Source organism: Chiloscyllium plagiosum, unplaced genomic scaffold, assembly GCF_037043375.1.
Source record: "Chiloscyllium plagiosum isolate Xiang-an unplaced genomic scaffold, Cpla_swu_hap1 HiC_scaffold_12, whole genome shotgun sequence".
Classification (NCBI taxonomy): Eukaryota; Metazoa; Chordata; class Chondrichthyes; order Orectolobiformes; family Hemiscylliidae; genus Chiloscyllium; species Chiloscyllium plagiosum.
Genome location: NW_028270150.1, coordinates 25,928,695 through 25,949,502, shown reverse-complemented (window position 1 = coordinate 25,949,502; position 20,808 = coordinate 25,928,695). Strand labels below are relative to the sequence as shown.

The following is a 20,808-nucleotide window of genomic DNA, read 5'->3' as shown; positions in this document are numbered from 1 at the left end:
CCATGAACGAAAATAAAGGAGATCTGAGTACCCGTGGAGAGCCGAGCAGATTTAAAGATTTGGTCAGAAATGCTCACTCTACTTCTCTCTCTGCAGATGCTCTTGGAGTCGCTGACTGTTTCTAAGAAGCGTGGGGTCATGTGGAGCATCTGTTGAACCCGGGAAGCTGGGGTGGGGGTCTAACCCCTCTCATGCGCCCACTCAATCAGAAACTTCTGAAACGCTGTCCACAACATTAGAAACGCGTTATTTATGAGTTGACATCACACGGAAAGGGAGGACAGGACTGAGAGATCTGAGAGTCAGCAGGAAGAACTGTCTGAGAATCCCAAGCGAAAATAAGGTCATAAAAACTCAACGAGAATCTCCCAGGGTGGTAACTGAATTTGTCTATCCTGACTGTCGGCAACGGAACCGGGAAAGAGCAAGATTCCTCTCTAGATCCCACACGCTCAGCAACAGGACAGGGTCAGCGCGGATGACAACTTATTCATTCAACCAGAGAGCTGAGCAGAGCACAGATAGCACCCACCCCCAAATCCAGCAGCAACATCCTTCGCCTGTTACGCAGCAGGAAGCTGCCCATTGGGGATGGTGACCGGAGACAAGCGCAGCGCAGTCTGGCATCTCATCTCGACCAGTTCGCTCAGCGGACCCAGAGCTCCCCTCTGAGCGCTGCCGCCTTCCCCCTACCGTGCTCTCATGTTCAGCGTCGGATTGTCGGAGCTGGCCCCAGGGCTCTGGCGACTCACCCTCCGTCCCCGCCGCCCGGAATCAGCCGACAGGCAGCGGCTCCCGCCCGCTCGATCTGCCCCCGAGGCATTCGCTCGGAGCTAAGGGCAGGTTGAATCAGGAGGGGAAGGGGAGGGGGGCGGGGGCGGTGTGGTGGGGTGTGGAAAATCACCGTGAAAGGAAGTCACGGCAGGACGAAAGGGGCAGTCAGCACTCGCCCAACCTGAGTGGGAAGTTAACGCTACAATTTCACTGGGAATCAGCCCGGAAACGGAGTCTCAGGGCGAGAACAGCAAGATTGAAAACTCCAGCTCTCCCAGAAGGAAGAAGTGTGCAGGTCTCAAAGACCATTATTTACAGAAAGACTTTGAAACGTCTAAAGTGTTTTTTTTTAACCAACGCATAGAGAGAGGAAGACAAACTTTCTCAGACACACATTTAAAAAAAAAAGCAACAATAAAAGAGACCCTGACGGATGTTTTTGGGGCGACAAGGCAAGTGTATTTATTATGTCAGTACCAGTCCAGTCAAATAGGCGAGATGAAGGAAAAGTCCAAAAATGCCGCGAAGACGAGAAGAGAAAAGGAAAATGGGGAATTTTACGAGCTGGCTAAGTTGCTGCCTCTACCGTCGGCCATCACCTCCCAACTGGACAAAGCCTCAATCATCAGACTGACCACCAGCTACCTCAAGATGAGAGCTGTCTTCCCCGAGGGTAAGTAATGGCTGAGAGAACGCGAAAGCAAACAGTTTGTCAAAGGGTCTGCCTGCTCACCTTGCTTGCCGGTGTATTATGCTTTAAAGTGACTTTTCTAGTTGAAACCACGGCCTTTCTGTTAAAAAGGAACTCATTTTGTTTTAAAATTAACTGTTGCAAAAGTTCAATTTTCAGCGGAAGTTGAGCATGTTCTCATTCAAACTATAGCCGTGTTTCAGGATACATTAAAGCTGTCAGGGACAATCTAGGAATTAATATTTTAAAACTATGAATATAAAAACATCGACCTCTTCTAATTATATACTCAAGATCGAAGTACGACCGTATTGCGATTGTTATAGATTATGAATCATTTTCCACTTAAAATTCATTTTTTTTCTGTACACTGTGCGGTTCTGCCTGAGTTTATTCTGATTGTGTAATCCATCCAATATTTTCCAAGTTCATAGTATGTGCTGACGGCACGTGAATAATGTCATGTGTAATTTCATAGTGAAGCAGTCTTTCAATATATTCTGCACCATTCTCATCCCTTAACATGATGGCTACCGTAGTGTGTCATTAATGATTGTGCTTATCTAACCAAATCTAATTTTTTGCGATCGCTCTCACTTCGTGTGTCTGTATGTGCGTGTGTGAATGCTGCGTAGAATTCAGCTTGCAAACAATTCATGGGCTGTGCACAGAGCCGCGTGATTGTCGTGTGTGAATGGGCCTGAAATAGAGAAAGATGGACAACTCCCAGGATGTCTCCGTATCCATGAAGATCTCGGCTTCCAATCTCGGGCTCATTTGGGGTTCAATTTTATTTTGGGGCTGCAGAGTGAAACCTGAAGGATTCTTGATGATTGGCGAATTGTGTCTGTGTGTGTTCCTGCATATTTTCGTCCGCTTAGATTTTAAATTTTCTCCCCAAATAAATATTTCAATTTCTTCCAGAAATCACCTACAGCACTTTAATAGAAGTACGTATTGGGACAGATACAAATTAAGCACTTACTCGTGTCACGCAAACGCGCTGTGGAGGTGAATTGCTTTGTTCGCTTGGTGTAGTCCGCTCAGATGTTTGTATAAAAGAATGCACGTGATTCAGTATTCCTTTTGAAAGCCCTTACGATGGTCAGAAAGAGCGAGCATCGGCGACCTCCACACCGCCCCAGAACAGATGCTTTGCTCTCGGCCTGCAGAGTTAGGCACCGCAGTCTCTGAGCAACCACACCATACAGGTACACTTCCTTCAACGGGAAACATGCACTAATCAAAAACGAAATAGCATTCTTTACCGGAGGAGAATGTAGCGAGCTCAGCGAGATTGTGGACACCGTTCAGAATTACGACTTAAGCAACGTGCAATATGTCACCGGTATTTTCCGAAGAAATATCGTTCAGTCTCGGGAAATATATAAATAGAAACTTATATATGTATAACTACATATGTAACATATATGAGTACATATACATATGTATACATACTTGTATACATATATTAGTTTCTATTTATATCTTTCCCCAGATTGAATGATATCTCTATGGAAAATACCGGTGACATATTTCATATCAGAAAGCATGTTCTAGTCTTCCGTTAAAAAAAACGATATTTTGCAAAGCACCAAGGGAGCAAAACCTAGAATTATGCCCTGATTTAAATAGAATCAAGTTTGTCTCTGTATGTCTCCCATGCACTTGGAATTCTGCAGTTAGAATCGCCACATTATGATATAGAAACTCAACATTTTGCAATATATAGGAATCAGAGGTCGGATATGGCTAATCTCAAATAGGATCAGGTGCTGATTTGTTACCGAGTCATTGTGTACACTGACATCGCAATAAAATCCTGCGCCCTAAAATTTTCATTAAATCCTGGTTAATGTTCGATGAATAACTAAATAAACTGACAGGGCCCGCTCGGTGATATATGTGACCGATTTTGCTCAGTGTGAAATAGAGGCTCCTAAATGACAGGATGCAGTGGACCAAGTAAAGGTAAAACCACAGCCGTCATTTCAGATACACAATAGAGATTGGGAGACCCCCATCACACCAGCACAGTGTCAGAAAGAATCATTATTCTGAGTTTATTTTACAATCATCGTGATATTTAAAAAGAATTAAACATCTTTATAGGCCGGACAAAACATTATAGAGAATCCCAACCTTACTAAAAGCAGTTATTTAATCTGAGTTATATGTTGCATGTTGAGCAATTATTAAAAGCCAGCATTGTTCTCAGACATTCAAGCATATTTATGTACAAGCGCTTGATGTGCATTTAGACGTAATTCTGTCGGCATATCTGTTCTGTAAAGCCGTGTTTAACATGTGGTGATGACACATTTATATGTGTTTTATAACATGATTTTACATAAACCGCACTTTGTCTGTATTCCATCGGGTTTCCTGCTAAATTAAGATGTAAAACGGCGTTGTACTGGAACTCCGTTAAATCTTGCCCTCGCCTTTCCAGAGAGGTGCAGTCTAACCGCTGGGCGCGGCCAGGGTAACTTCGTGTGCAGCGTTTCAACTGATCGCCTTTACACACACAATTTCCCCATACTTAAGCGCAATTTCGAGATGGGCAACAAACTCTTGCCTCGACACCGACGCTCATATCCCATTAAAGATTTTTTTTAAGGGGGAAAAAAATTCAGAGTCGTGTCGTCGACAGTAATTGTTTATCTTGGGGGCAACATGGAGGTAATGACTAAAAGAGTGTTTACAAGTCCATGTCTAAACTATCTACTAATCTATAACTGCGACTTAGTCCTTAAAATAACCCATATTTAATGTAGGTTTCCATGATAGAAGAATTAAGTAAAATAATTTTGTTTAGGTTTGACGTTATGCGCATCATTCCTAATAATACCTCTTTATATAGGTTTTAACAATCGACAATGTCCCTTCTGATGTACCCTTTCTGTCTGACAGCCTTTCCCCTTAAGATGGGGAGCAACAATGCCAAACATTTATTGTAAAATAGCACCTTGGAAAAGATAATGGCAGGCACTGCAAAGTGTAATGCAAAAACAAGACAGATCAAATGCATCTTTCCTAAGGTATGAACACCGACCAAAATTGGCTCATCTTCGTCTCAGATCATTTGATTGATTATCTCAGAGAGAAACCATGTTTCCGCCTTTTGTAGGGCTATTCGTATTCTTCCTTATTTCATTAAACATCGAAGATTTTCTGCTTAGGTCTGTGGCTAGATTCACAGGTAGATTATTAAATGATTAAACCAGCGGTATTTCGACCCACAAAACTGTACGGTCAGAACAGCGGTCTGCTATTGCTGCAGTCCTTTGTTAAGAAGGCACTTCCTCCACTCCATTCCCAGCAGTCTGTTTCGTTCGCCGAGCCTATTCTTCACACACCTTCGTTAAACCGCTACAAAACGTACAGTTTTCCAAAATAAAAAGAGAGCGGCAGTTACATCGATTTCATGTAGATATTTAACCCGCTTTGTAATCTAAAGAGAGATGTAATCTCTATAAAATGGCTATTCTCAGTTTATTTGAGACGAATGTGCCGCTGCAATTTGCATTCTGATGCACTCTTTTTGTGACAGAACGGCGCCGTGGAAGGACCCTATAAATCAATACTGCAGCTATATCAACTATACTTTGTATAGAGGTAGGCTAGCTTTTATAATTGGCCACATATAAATTGCAAACAATACAACACAGCCGAGCATACTTTAATCAGATCATTTCATTTAAAACCAGGCAGTACACTGCACCATGACTCAGGGAGGAATCTGAAACGATCAGTGTCAAGTGAAACCACCTTTTCCAAAGGAGCTGTAACCGCACAGAAAGTGGCCTCTGTGAGATTTCTCGGAGGCGCGATGAAGCATCTGCTCCAATCAACTCTTCGCTCGTTTCCTACTGTTCAATTAGTAACTGGAATTTATAACAGATCTGACCAGGTCAATTTTGACAGGATACATTGCATTGCAGTGTCGAGTGAAATCATTTAAAATTGCTTGGAGTCTTTGAAACGTTCATTTCGTCCGTTTTAACCTGAAAGTACAGATGGCATCAACAGAATTCCTACTCTAGTGAGGTGTCTATGAAGTCACTCCAATATAATTTTTAGGGTTAGACGCCAGGGACTGTGGGACCACCCTCAACTTTCACTCCAGGCAGCTTGCGGGGTCTTCGCCAATGGCAGTGTATACCCTGCACTCTCTGGTAAAATACAACACGGTGTCATTGCAATGATGGTGCCAGGGAGCTGGTGTGAAGTCAGTGTACTAAATCAGAACTCTCTGGCAAAGCTCAGCAGGTTTGGCAGCATCTGTGGAGAGAAATGAGAATTAACGTTTCGGTTACAGTTCTGAGATAGGATCACAGGACTTGAAACATTAACTCTGATTTCTCTCCACTGATGCTGCCAGAGCAGTTGAGTTTCTCCAGCAATTTCTGCGTCAGTTTCTGATTTCCAGCATCCGCGGATGTTTTGGTTTTTATTTCGTGAAGTTAGTGTGTTGTATGGATGCAGTGTTCCTTACTTCAATGCAACACTTCAATGCCCCTGGTTTTCCGGGGTTGGGTTTGAGCTGCTTTCAGAATGCAGCTGACAAGTTCCCACTCACCCATAAGTGTGGCATGGATTGATGGGTCGCAACATAGACAAATAATCACCTGTCCATGCATAAGCCCCGATCAGATGGAAGGTCTCAAACCTCCTTTGCATGGACATCGATGTGGGCATCGATGAACGTTAACAGCTCCTAGGCCGGTGAGGAGGCTGACAGAGATGTGGTCACATCTCACATTAGACTAAACATTTGATTTGGTTTTTTAATTCCACTTTTCGGGGAGGACTCAAAGAGCAGTAATACTGCCAACCTCCAATTCATATAAAGGAATTGCAGGTGGCCTTCATCTGAGTCGGGAAGTGAGGGTCTTATTGGGGTTCAAGCCGCCGTTTGCTTTTCCGCTGCACTTAAACTAAATGGAGTGAAAAGCTGGGCTAACTGGGCTCCTCTCTGTTTGAATTTGCCACCAAGTGTGGTATAACTGCAGACTCCGTGTGATGTGCCCATACAGTCATTCGGTTTTACAAAAGCAGAATTTCTAAGATACATTGGTTCTGCAGACACTCTCAGACATTGATCATCAGCTCTGATGAAGAAGAGTATGTACACTCTAAACATTCGCTTGCTCTCTCTCCGTGGATGCTGTCTGACCCGCTGTGATCTCCAGTATTTGTTGTTTTCAGTACAGATTCTAGCATCTCCAGTAGTTTGTTACTACTTTCGGACGTCGAACCAGTCGAAAACCGTTCGTTTAACACAGTGCTTACATTTCTTGGCCTCTGTATGGCGGAAATCATATTTATCTTGCCCAATGCCCTACCCAACTATTAAAAATGTAAATATTAACTACTTAAGTTTAGGCCTGGCAGATTTAATGGTGCCCAGGGGGCTTGGTAAATCAGGTTTAACACTGCGTTGGATTTGCATTCGAGATTAGCAGAAGAGTAAAATGGAAATACTTGGCATTAGCGCGAAACTGCAATACAAATGCACCCGCTCATTGCGAAATTGCTGTCAGTGAGAAACTGTTATGTAGTTGCAACATCACAACATTGATTGGATTTTAACATTAATTATTTATTTTATTTCACTTTGAAGGACATCGTGGTGTCATGAAAATGATGTTTAAAATTATTAATACAGCGGTTTGCTTTTTATATAAGAATTTTTCAAATGCTAGTATATGCTGGCCACATAAGATTACACACGTGAAGGCAGGGACAAATATGTACATATGTTTTGAAGCACAAACACACAAGCCACCAGATTTCTTTAATTTACTTATGGAATGTGCTATTTATTGCTCATCTCTAGTTGCTCAATGGGTAGTAAACAGTCAACCGCATTGCTCTGTGTCTAGAGTCACATGTAGGCCAGACCAGGCAAGGAGGATAGATTTCCTTCTCTAAAGGGTTTAGTAAACCGGATAATGATTACATTGATCGCCATCAGACCATTTTTAAAATTAAGTTTTAAATGAAAGTTTGTTTATATAATCCACCGCAATATTGAATTCAATTCCATTGGCCATGATGGGATTCGAATCCTTGTCTGTAGATATCAACAGAGATTCAGCAATGTCACCACTACCTTCCTGCTTTCTCCTCCTCTTCCGCGCTCCCTCCACCCAATCCTTAAATAAAGGTCTGCGTCCAATGCCTGTACTGACCACACATACGTATAGGTTAATCATGATCACGTATTTTCGCTGTCCTGTGTACCTTAAAGTCGCGAAAAAGAATATTGCTTTAAAATGATGAGCCGAAACCCTTTTTAGAGCTGTTAATTATAACCCAGAATTCAGATCATTAAGATGAAGTCTCATTTTTACTGCTCTTTGTTTTGGTTGATGATGGAAATTGACATCTCTGAATTCTTTATGGGAACACTGTCATCGAAAGTGCAGCATGAACCTGCAAGCAGAAAACGACATACAATAAATTCTTATTGTAAATCTCTTTCGAATGCACAGAGACACTATCACTAAATCTGGGATTATACCTTTCTGCACCGACGCGGACCTATCAACATTGAGTCCTGCACAGAATTTAACTGAGTGATAAATTTGCCTAACTACTTTAAAGTGCGTTCGTAATCCATTATGTGAAATGCCTAGAGGGGACGGTTGTGTTTATATTGATACGAATGAGTGTATGAGAATCTACGCACGAGTTCACTCCCGCCGAATTCATTAAGGCAACAATCAATGTACTCCTTGAATACAAAATCTTTCAGAAAACTTTCCACACAAAGGGTACCTCCAATGATCCAGCATATTGAATTTTACAAATTTATTTCTCTGATTTTGGTAGCTTCTGATTCGTCAGGGAGCCTGTTAAAAGGCAGATGCTGGTTAATGGTGAGACAGTGTTGGTCAAAAGGATGTTCGCTGTTATGGTTAGGCAGCAAGAATTTTGTAATATGAGAGTACAACGCGAACTTTCTCCACAAAGTATTTATTGCAAAGAATCTTGTTCTTTGCTTTCGCGAATTTTGAATAGTTTTCTAACGCCAGCTGTAGTTTGGGTGTGAGTTGAAGTGATAAATAATGTGGCCAGCGTGAAATAATCTAATCCCGTTTTTCCAAGATTTTTTTTAATATGAAGTAAAAGATTGCGGAACGTTAGATAATCCATCTCCAGTAAGAAAAAAAAAGTCCCAATTTCCGGATTGAATTACTTTGCAATTTGCCGATCTACCTGCAATTATTATAGTAAGATCTTTATAAACTAATACAAACTTAGAAAAATTCAGAAGAAAAAAAATCTCTGCTGTGACATTTATTTTAATCGTAATTGATGTGATTTAAACTCTATGTTGCAACCATATAATTCCGAACGGGTTAAATATACACAACTGCGAAAAGGACGGGCACATGCAGCAATCTGAACTGAAAGAAAATGCTGTTTTTGCAAGTTATTTGGCATTTGAAAGATGATATATCCTGAAGTAACTTATTAAAATTTAAATGCTGTCTTCATGAATCAAAGTGACGGTCAGCGCGATCACCATTGATGTCTGAGTGGGTGTGCAGAGCAGTGTGTGGTATTTGTAACACTGGGAGACGTGTTTGGAATATTCTGAGTCTGTGTTATTAGCTGCATGGCTTTAACCTTCTTCAGCAATAATGAACGGCAAGGTGCGAGCCCTTGTCGTTGCACTGTGAGTGAGCTTGCAATTCGATGGCACAATTCGGTTTTGTTGTGCCATGACTAAAAAGAATGAATGCGGGTATAAGTTAACAAAAAGAGAGAATGATGATAATCACACTAGCAGTAAGAAGCAATGAGACCCGGGTTCTGAGTGCCTGTGAGCGAGTTACATGAGCAACAACATTATTTAAAATGATGTGGAGGTGCCGATGTTGGACTGGGGTGTGCAAAGTTAAAAATCACACAATACCAGGTTAGCTTTCGAAGCTAGTGCTTCCAAATAAACCTGGTGTTGTGTGATTTTTAACATGTCACATGATGAGAAAAAAATGTTTATTCGTAGGAAGATTCTGAGTGGGTTATGCAATGTCAAAAGTACAAGGGGGAATCTGTTCAGGAAACTCAGTAAGTCAGGTCGCGCCTGTGGAGAGAGAAATAGCGAACGTGTCAGAGCGAACATTACACAGACTGACACGGGCATTCCTGATGAAGGACTTTTGCCCGAAACGTCGATTTTCCTGCTCCTCAGATGCTGCCTGACCTGCTGTGCTTTTCCAGCACCACTCTGACCTAAACTCTGGTTTCCAGCATCTGCAGTCCTCACTTTTGCCTACGGGAACGTTAACTCCGTTTCCCTCGCTAGTGATGCATCGCTGAGCTTCTCCAGCGCTTTTTGCGATTTCAGATCGCCAGCATCCGCTGAAGTTTGCTACAGTCTTAGGGCGATGGTTTATGCAACGCTGTTTCCTCACTGACTTGTGATTTTTGTTTCAGAATTGCAGCGCCCGCGTTCTATGCTTATGGTTTGAAAAGTGGGCGATCGCATTCACAGCGGGACTCTCACAGAGATGACATCTTAGCGAGTTTTGAGAAGATTTGTAGCTCAGGTTGAGGTTCTGGATGTGGGTTTGAGTATGTGTGAGTACACTGACAGTGTTGAATGGCTTTAAAATTAGACAGGTACTATGAGTGCACAAATCTCTGAAAATCAGGCTTTCACATCAACTTGAGCCATGCAACGTTTAAGGATCAAGTAATCCCCGAGCATTTTTCTATTCATTTCGGGGAAACGGGGGAGGGAGAAACGGTAATCGGTCACGTGACATCAACTTCACATCAATAGACCCCTCCCCGCTCCATTCAGCCATTGGATCGATCTGTGTTAATGACTGACCAACTCTTATAGGCAGCACGGGAAGAACCCATTCGATTAACCGCGGCGGCGGGGGGGGGGGAGACGGCGCTTCGACGAAGAGGTATTGGTGAAGCAGAGGTGACTACAGTAACTGATCCGTTCGCTGCTATCGCCGCTTTATCCACTTGCCCTAACACACGCTTAAATACACGCTACTCTTTACCATGGCGTTTAAATGTCAGAAAAAAACATAGGAACAAACTAAAGGTCAAGTGGCAGATTTCCTGATCCTAAAAAACAGTCGTGCTTTTTATTTCCGTGGACACTTTCCACAGTAGGTTGGGGGTGTGATCGTTATGATGTTTTCAAAGAAAATATAAGGAAATGTCAAATCTTTTACTTTCTGTGTTTCCTGGAATTAAATTGTCATAGTCGATGAAGTTAAGTGACAGATTTAGGAATGTTACACCTTCCGAGAGTCCTCGCTTTCTCTGAACCTTTAGCTGTTGCTGCAGGAGTGAACAATTAAAGCTCACTCCTTCGGGGGAATCTCACAGCAGAGAGCTCTTGAAGCTAACTTGGAAAACAGAAAGGTGGGGAGTGGGCGGTGGGACAATCAGCCTTGCGTTTTAACCTTTGGAACGTGAAAAAAGGAAGTAAGGGAACGGGCAGAAAAACACAACAGCTCAATCATATATGGGACTCAACTGCGGCAGCGTTTGAACGCCCGGTTTGCCTACAACACCTTCTTAGACTGTTTACATGAGATAAAATAAATGGCGAAGTGAGAGAATCAAACACTGTACATACATAGATTGAGTATCCGATACGGTCATTTATTATTTTACAGCCCATCAATACATCAGCGATGGCCTTTGACATATTCACACGTGTTGTCTGGAAGATTCACGCCTGTCTGAAATACCGGGACAGTTTATTTGTACTGCGCTTAGTTCTGCCTCATCCTATTGCAATATTGTCAGGAGGTGTAATGAATGCTGAGTACGGCCAGATTAGATATTGGACTTCATTACTGACTGAAGGACAAAGGGATTTAATACCAATTCGAACATGTCAAGACAATGACAGCAAACTGCTTATCAGAAAACGACAGCTTTTTAGGCCATCCATGGGAGGGAAGGGGGTTGGAATGAATAGAAACTTGGTATAAAGCGACCCTCGATTTCGTTTCTGGACTTTTTTTTCTACCTAGCTATCCTTTCATCATAATTCACGTCTTTAATTCAGTAAGACTATCTCGACAGGTCTCTGGTAATCCATCAATCATGACCAAAAGACCTAGCAACAAAAGATTTACAGCCTTAGCACAGGTGACGTTCAGTTTGTCCTCCTCTCCATCGCACTTCAACGGGGTTGAAGCCAATTTAAAGCACGACTTCCCCAGGCAATGTTTATGAAATCTAAGTGGACCCCTCACACTCCGCATCGAATTTGATATACTTACTGATATCACGTGTCTATCCTTAGGCTCCAAACTGCAATCCAGTTCAAATCAAAACACACCTAACCTCGCCCATTTCCTCGTTTTTCTTCTGTCGATAGACACGAGATTAAAAGATCTTTCCAAGTTCCAAAAAAACGAATCAGGCCGAATGCCCAAAAGCCAACGCGTCTTTATCGTCTTCCAAAATAAGGGTTAAGTAATCTTTATACTTTTGGAGAGAAATATCCACATAAAAATGTGAACTTGTTACAGTAACACAAGTTGAAGCACAAAATCAGGCATGATTTCGAGATTTAAAAATCAACCATGGTCTTTCGAGCAAGCATCGTGTCAATTAGTCAGGGTAAGTTTAGAGGAATGGGTCTGGGTGGGTTGCTCTTCGGAGGGTCGGTGTGGACTTGTTGGGCCGAAGGGCCTGTTTCCACACTGGAGAGAATCTAATCGAATCTAATTTAGTCTAACGGAGAGTTAGGTGCACGGCAGCGTTACTGCATTTAAACTAAAGAAAATAAACTCTCCACAATGATCAAAGCTCCTTTTAAATATTTGATGTGTCTCAAATTTATGTTTTCCGAGAACCTCGGTGGTGGGTTGTCGTCTTTTGGAATTGGATTTCCTTATTATGTCAATGCCAACCGATTTTGGGAGGTGCTGGGTAAGGGGGTTATGCCAGCCCTTAGAAAACACGTACCGCGGAGCCCCAGCTCTCAGCGTCGAGTTTCATGTTTAATGAGGTTGAGTTCAAATAATATTTTCTCAAGGACGAGGATACGCAAAGTACTTCACAACAAAGCGCCGATTCTACTGGGTCGAGTGTAGAATTTTAGACTGCAGAAGGAAGCCATTCAGCACTTGACTATGAGTTAACGGGAAGAGGGATCCACTTAGTTCCATTCCCCCGTTCTATTCCCACAGCATTTTAAATTCTTGAACATTGATTCACTTCCCTTTAAACAAAAACTATGATGGATTCTGGCTCAACCATTGTTGCTTTGAGAACATTGCACTTCCAATAAGCCTGCCCGTAAACAATAACTTTGCTCTTTCGGTGATGATTTTCAAGCGCATTAGTTTTGCGGGCGTAGCTGGCCCGGCCAGCATTTATTCCCATCTCTAAACTGTGATGTGGAGTTGCTTTCTTGAAGCACTGTGGAACGTGCAATGCTGCTGGGGAAGGAGTTCCTGGATTTTGACCCAGTGACAGTGAAGGAATGGTGATATATCTGTTCCAAGTCAGGATGGTGAGTGGTTTGGAGGGGAACTTGCAGGTGGTAGCATTCCTCATGTACCTGCTTGCCTTTAGCTGATACAAGTCATGGGGATAGAAGGTGCTTTTATAATGCCCTTTTTTGCCCCAAACACCCTCTAGATATTAACCAATTGGAAGTGATGTTGCCAATCTCGTCAAACTTTTATAATGTTTGAAGATCTTGATCGTTTCTTTTCTTTCCTTCTTCTCAAACAAACAAAACCTCTTTTTTTTTCGATTTATCCCATAGGTAAAGTTTCTCATCTGACATTGTTTTAGTGAATCTCTTCTGAGCATTCTTCGTTGCTTGAAATATAATTCCATGTGCTGAATATCCAAAATGGGCACGGTATTACATGAAGGAGCAATGAGCTATGAACATATCAACACACAAATTAGGAGCAGGAATAGGCCACTCAGCCCCGGACCCTGCTCCACCATTCAATAAGAACACAACTGATCTGATTACCCCACATTGCCATCTCAATGCCCACCTCCATAACCTTTTACTTCAAAGGTTCAAGGCCATTTCAGGACTCTGGGCAATACTGGGGGGAATTCAGAAAAATGAGAGGGCATCTAATTGAAACTTATAGAATACTGAATGGCCTGGGCAGAGTGGACATTGGGAAGATACTTCCATTAGCAGGAGAGACTAGGACCAAAGGGCACAGCTTTAGAGTAAAGGGAAGACTCGTTAGAACAAAGAAGAGAAACTTCTTCAGCCAGATGGTGGTAGATCTGTGGAATTCATTGCCACAGAAGGCTGTGGAGACCAGGGAATTGAGTATATTTAAGATAGAGATAGATACATTCTTGATTGTCAAGGGGATCAAAGACTATGGGGAGAAAGCAGGAGAATGGGGCTGAGAAAGTTGTCAGCCATGATTGAATGGCAGAGCAGTCTCTATGGGCCAAATGGCTTAATTTCTGCTCCTATATCTTATGATCTTATGGTCTACAAGCCTAGCCAGTCCAACTTTGCCTCATATGTCAATCCACTGATTCCAGGTAATAGTCTAGTAAATCAACTCTGAACTAGTTTTGATGTATTTACATCCTTCCTTAATTATTTTGCCCATTAATCCATATATGTTCTTTGATGAGATCACATGTGTGTAAAGTTAGCATCCAATTTGCCATTATACCCAATGTCCTTATTAACAAAACCGTACAAGCATTTTCAAATATTTTCACACAATTCAGTTCTCTGCATTCAATTCTAAATGATATTGTTTAACCTATTTCATTAACCTAAGGCTTTGCAAAGTCGCTTGCAGTCATTTTTACAGTTAACTGTGCTCCTTCATAAAATCATCAACAAACACTCATATTATATCCAAGTACAAATGATACATGTAGTGAAAAAAATTTATTTTAATATTCCTCCTGTGGAACACTGCTAATTACATCACTCCAGTCACAAAAAGCATTTCCTATCCCTCTATTTTTGTTCTCTCATCAAGTTTCTATTCATTCTGACATGTTCATTTAACACAATGTACATTAACACTAAGAACAAACCATTCTTACAGAATAATATCCAAATGTTTTCTCAAAATTAAATATTCACAAATTCACATGCATTGTTTTTCCTTCATCAACATTTTCTGTTAAGTTCTCCAAGAAATATTTCCAATTTGGCAGAGAGCTCTTAGTTAGCTGTTATGCATCAATCCAGGGTTTCTTGGTGAGCACAGAACTTTGCTTTATATTATGATTTTACCGGCCTGTCTAATATGTGACAAACTCAGAAATGGTTTCCATGCTTAAACCTTTGTCACATTAGAGGAAATATTCTTATAACCTTATAGCTCTCTGGCACAGAGACTTAGAAGCTTACAGGCAAGGGTTCTATTAGTTCTTTTATTCAGCATTCTGAGATGAATGTCATCAGCCTGTACACTACACCTTGAGATGTCCCCATGACCCATTCACTGAGCCCCATTATTTCTCTTCTTGCTTCTTTACTTGTCCTATCTAACAGTGCCATCCTTTTTTCCCATAGCTTCATTTTCATTCTCACCATAGCTTGACCATATGGAAGTTCAGTCACCGGACATGTTAAGACAGAAATTGATAGATTTCTGGGTACAAATGACATCAAGAGATATGTGAATGGTGGGAAAACTAGTTGAAAGTAGATGATCAGCCTTAATCTGTTTGACTGGTGGAGTCAACTCAACTGGTGACTCCTGCTCCTCTTTTTTATGTTCCTGTGCATTATAATTGATCATAATAGTGAAGATAATGCATTCATGAAGAGCCCTTCTTTATTGCTTCACCATCTCTAATCAAAGCAATGATTTTATTTTACATTATTTCCCTTTATGTCACCTGCTAATCGTTCTTTATATTCTTTCTTAGCTTTTTAATCTCATTTTGCTCGTACTCCTTAGTCTCTGCACTCAGATTTGTTTTGAGTTATTATTTGTAGACTTTAATTTTTTACACACCATAAATTATCTTCTCCTTTTGCATACAACGTGGAATGTAGGAACATTTAACTTGCATCTTTCTCCTCTTCTATTTAAATGATTCCCATTCTTAGCCCACGATCATTGTCGTCTTTATTTCCAATGTACTTATTTAGTTCTTTCGTCTTATTTGCATACATATGTGCGTTTTGACAATACCATTGTAAAACTCAGTTCCATATCTGTTCTTTAGACACGATTGAAAATGTCCTTTAGTTTTTTTCCCCCCTTGACAAATTGTTTTGTACCAGAAAACATACAATGGAGACTTCAGATAATTAGCATTATTATGTATTTGGGTAGAATTCTTGTTCTTTCTACCCGAGCGTGTTTAATCAGTGGTCTTACTTCCAATGTTGAGAATCTATCTGAATTCTTTCAGTTAAAATGGACTTAAGTTTGCAATGGAGCACAATCTCGGCCTATCTCAGGACCGAATGTGGTCTGAACACTAATCCACACCTGCTCAACGCAATATGGAGATTAATAGGTTCTTTGGTATGGATTCCTGGATGTAAATCATTCAGCTACGGTTTCAAACAATTCATTCCAATGGCAACCTTCCAGTTCCTACAGCTCAGATGCATTGTTTGGAGCTTTTCAATTTACGACTAGAATGTGAAACTGATGGATGGTTGTTAGGAAAGGGACTCCTGTTCCAGAAAGCAAGGGGGCGGGGGGTGTTACTGTTTGATCTTGAATTTGTGAACCCTGTAGCGTGTTAATAATGGTGGGTTTAAAGTCTCTCACCACACATTTGGGATGCGGCTGCGAGTTTCACAACCTATAAACTGCATCCTTGTCCATGCTGGTCACAAGCCTTCAACCAGCAATATATTTCCAGGTCTAAGGCTTTGCGTTTTTGAAAATAAATATGTAAATTATCGTTATTGCATCGGGTCGAGCTTCTGCGGATGAGTGCGATTTCTGTCTTAACTTCCTAATGGAATCTCAATGTACATCAATAAAACAAGAATGAATTCTACCCAAAAGACTGGACATTCATTGCTTGTTGCTGGTTCACTAGCTTTTGCAGCAATCAATCTATTCGAAAATGATTAAGGAAATGACAAACAATTACTCAGTCGGAAACAACACCATATCTATTCTTTTACAAGGAGTGTTACCAGGAGTATGCTGAACTCTACCTGCTAGCCGTATCCATTCGGCATTGTCACACCATAATATTGTTTTCACAGCGTTCCTGATCAGAAATTCGACACGTGAAATAAATGTCAAACTTTGCAGTTACAACTCCATTGTATCGACATCACCTTACCCTCCAACAATCCACAAAGAATATGCTTTTAATTGTAGAGTTCTTTGAGCGCTCGGCGTATTTACACGGGGAAGAGCAGACATCTTTACTGAAAGATTAAAGTTTACATCATACTCTGAATGTTTGGCGATTAGTAAAACGAGAATTTACCGCAAAGGTCAGAGGACAGCCTAAGAAAATTCGTTTACGACTGTCGTAAAGTCCAGACTGAAACTAAAGGTGGTTGCTACTGCCTCATTATCTGGTTACACAAATTTGTACTTTATAGTTATACTGATACTTACGCATCGAAACAAAGAAAAAAATGATGCACATCAGCACAGGAAAGGCAGACTATCCGCTGTATTAGGATCATTGCATATCGGTCAGAAATCGTGCAGAGTGCAAAATAATTCCAGTCTTGGTCTCACCAAATGGAATCAGTTTTATTGGTAATTCATAGTGGCGTTCAATTTGCACCGCTTGATGACTTTGAAGAGGTTTTGTAATGACAACACCATGTATTAAATTGCTATGTATTAAACCACTGAAGCCTATTTTCAAGGAAATTCCTTATCTCATGTGTATGAGAGGACATTGGATGCACGGGCATCCAATCAAATAGTTCATAGAGCTACATTAAACAATACAAACGTCGCAACTTTCTCAACTAATACAGTATTTTAGAGAAATGTTGAACAGTTAACATTTCGAGTCGTGTCCGAACTAAAGAATGGTCACTGGACTCGAAACGTTAACTCTGTTTCTCTCTCCACAGATGCTGCCAGACCTGCTGAGTTTCTCCAGCAATTTCTGTTTTAGTTCGACAGTTATACCCTACTTGCCACCGACTCTAATATCGCAGCCATTTCCAGTATTGAACAGATGTCATGCATGTGACACACTGAATGATCAAAACAGTAGTTTGAAATAAGTAAGAGTATCTAGGCACCAGACTAGAAAGCAAGAACCTCGGGGTAAAAGGCTCTGGAGTATTGTCCAAACCACTTTAGCTTGGCCGAGAAGCTGCCAGCTCAGGAAACAACACGTGGTTCAATGGCAAGTGATGGAGAGTTCTCCCTGCCACTGGCGTCAGTTCTAGGATGGGCTCCACTTGAAGTTTGGAGGGGCCCAGTGGCTTAGAGGGAAATTAGGAGGAGAAGAGGATTTAAAATAGCAGAACTGTTTGGAAGGAGAGGAGTGAATATGTATGACAGACAGATTAACAATCGAAATGCAAACAAAAGGAAAATAAAGCAAAGGAAATAAAACTATGGAGGTCATTGATGGGAATGGATTGATCAAAAATATTGGTTTTAAAAGATGGTGAAACTTAAACTGACGACAATTTTACTATGAATTAAACTGGACAACAAATGTCGATAATAAAACAAAAGGCAATGATGTAGAGCAGGGAAACAGACATTGGGATTAATGAGTCTTGGCGACAGAAAATTGAGGACTGAGAATTAAACATTTAAGGCTGTAACGTTTATTTTAAAAGTAGCAAAGGGAAAGGCAAAGGAGGAATGGCTTCATTTATTTGAAAAGGGCTTTTTGTAACACTTCTTTCTCGAGGTTTGAGAATCACTGATGAGACCAGCCTAATCCTGAATGTCCATGAGAAGATGGTGGCGCACTGCCGTCTTGAACCTCTGCACCCTGTGGTGTGCAGGGACACCCACAGCACTGTTTGGAAGGAAGTTGCAAGACCTAAAACCAGTGACAGTGAAGGAATGGCAATGTACTTCCAGGTCAGCTTGGCTTTAAAGAAACTTACACATGGTGGTATGACTGTGCTTCTGCAGCCTTGATCAAGTGTAGATCCCTTACAGTCAGAAACAAGGGAAGTTATAATGGAGAACAAAGACCAATTGAATGCATATTTTGGTTCTGTCTTCCAAAGGGAGGAAACAAATAAAAGATGGTGACCACAGGGTCTGAGAGTGAGGAACTGAAGGAAATCAGCATTAATAGGGAAATGCTTTTGGGAAAATCGATGCCATTAAAGACTGTTAAACCCCAACAGCACAATAATCTGTATCCCAAGTTACTTAAGGAAATGGCCCTAGAAATAATGGATATGTTTGTGGACATCGTTCAAGATCTATAGATTCTGGGACCATTATGATTTGGAGGGGAGTTAATGTAACCCCACTATTTAGAGAGAAAACAGGGAATTATAGACTAGTGAGTCTGACATCAGTATAGGGAAATTTCTAGAGTCCATTATATTAAAAAATATTGCAGCAGAGCACTTGAAAAATGTCAGGATTGGATATAGGAGAAAGTGAGGACTGCAGGCTGAAGTTCATCAACTTCATGAACACTTTCACTCTGACCTCAAGTTCACCTGGACCATCTTGGACAACTCCCTCCCCCTCCTGGACCTCTCCATCTCCACTTCTGGTAACCGATTCAACACAGACATCTAATTCAAGCTCACTAATTCCCACAACTACCTGGACTATACCTCCTCCAAATCCCCCACTTCACCATTCCCCCCCAAACACTATCCCTAACTTCCAATTCCTCTGCCTCCGCCCTATCTGCTCCCAGGAGGAGCAATTCCACTCCAGAACAGATGGCCTCCTATTTCGAGAACTGCAATTTCCCCTGCCATGTGGTCAACAATGCCCCCCAGCATATCTACTCCATTTCACACAACCCCACCCCAAATCCCATCTCTCCAACTGTAACAAGGATAGAGCCCCTATGATCCTCACCTTCCACCCACAAACATCTGCATCCAACACATCATCCTCCACCCTTTCTGCCACCACCAGTCAGACCCCACCACCAGAGATATATTTCCCTCTCCATCTTTTTCAGCATTCTGTAGAGACCATTCCCTCCATGATTCCCTTTTTAGGTCCCCCTCCACCCACCCCCACCAACCCATCCTCCACTCCTGGCACCTTCCTTTGCCATTGCAAGAGGTGTAAAACGTGCGCCCACAACTCCCCCCTCACCTCCATCCAAGGCCCCAAAGTATCCTTCCACATCTAACAGAGATTTTCCTGCTCCTCCAAAATTCTCATCTACTGTGTCAGTTGCAGTCGATGTGGTCTCCTCTACATTGAGGTGACAGGCCGTCAACTTGTGGAATGGTTCAGGGACCATTCCGGGACACATACACCCAACAACCCCACTACCCTGTGGTCAACCACTTCAACTCCCCCTCCCACTCCGTCAAGAACATGCAAGTCCTGGGTCTCCTCCACCGCCAAATCCAAGCCACCCATTGCCTGGAAGAAGAATGCCTCATCTTCCACCATGGGACCTTCCAATCACATGGCATCAATGTTGATTTCACCAGTTACTTCATCTCTCTCCCCTGCAATCTATCCCAGATCCAACCTTCCAACTTGGCACTGCCCTCTTGAATTATGCTATTTGTCTACCTTCCTTCCCACCTGTCTGCTCCACCCTCCCCTCTGAACTATCACCATCATCCCCGACCTTCATCTATCACCTTCCAAGCTCCCTTACCCCCAGCCCCACTTCCTCCCATTTATCTCTGAGGCCCCTTGGGCTGCCCCCACATTCCTGATGAAGGGCTAATGCCCGAAATGTTGACTCTTCTGCTCCTCGGGTGCTGCCTGACCTTTCCAGCTTTTCCAGCACCACACTTTTTGACTCAGGATTGGATGTAGTCAGCATGGATTTACAAAAGGGAAATCATGCTTGACAAATCTAATCAATTGTTTTGAGGAAGTAACCAGTTACATTGATTAGAAGTAGCCAGTGAAGGTAGTTTATTTGGATTTTTTGAAAGCTATCAGTAAGGTACCAGATAAGATGATAGCATGTAAAATTAAAGCACACAGGATTAGGGGTAGTGGACTATCACAGACAGAGAACCGCTTTGCAGACAGGAAACAAAGGCATACATAGATCATTTTCCAAGTGGCAAGTATGACTAGTACAGTACCACAGGGATGAGACTGGACCCCAGCTATTCACAATATATATTAATGATTTAAATGAGGGAACTAAATATAATATCTCCAAACAAAACAAAGCTGGTTAGCAGGGTGAATTGTGAAGATGCTTCAGTGTGATTTGGACAAGATGAG

General features: G+C 41.8%; 1 protein-coding gene across 1 annotated transcript in view; it reads left to right on the top strand.

Moving 5' to 3' along the window:
- Positions 1–333: 333 nt before the first annotated feature.
- The window catches only part of sim2 (SIM bHLH transcription factor 2), a 93,892-nt gene continuing 73,417 nt past the window's right edge, over positions 334–20,808 (top strand). The window contains exon 1 of the mRNA XM_043701233.2: positions 334–1,447. Within this exon, the coding sequence (XP_043557168.2) occupies positions 1,273–1,447 (175 nt within the window). The 5' untranslated portion in view covers positions 334–1,272. The remainder of the gene's footprint in view (positions 1,448–20,808) is intronic.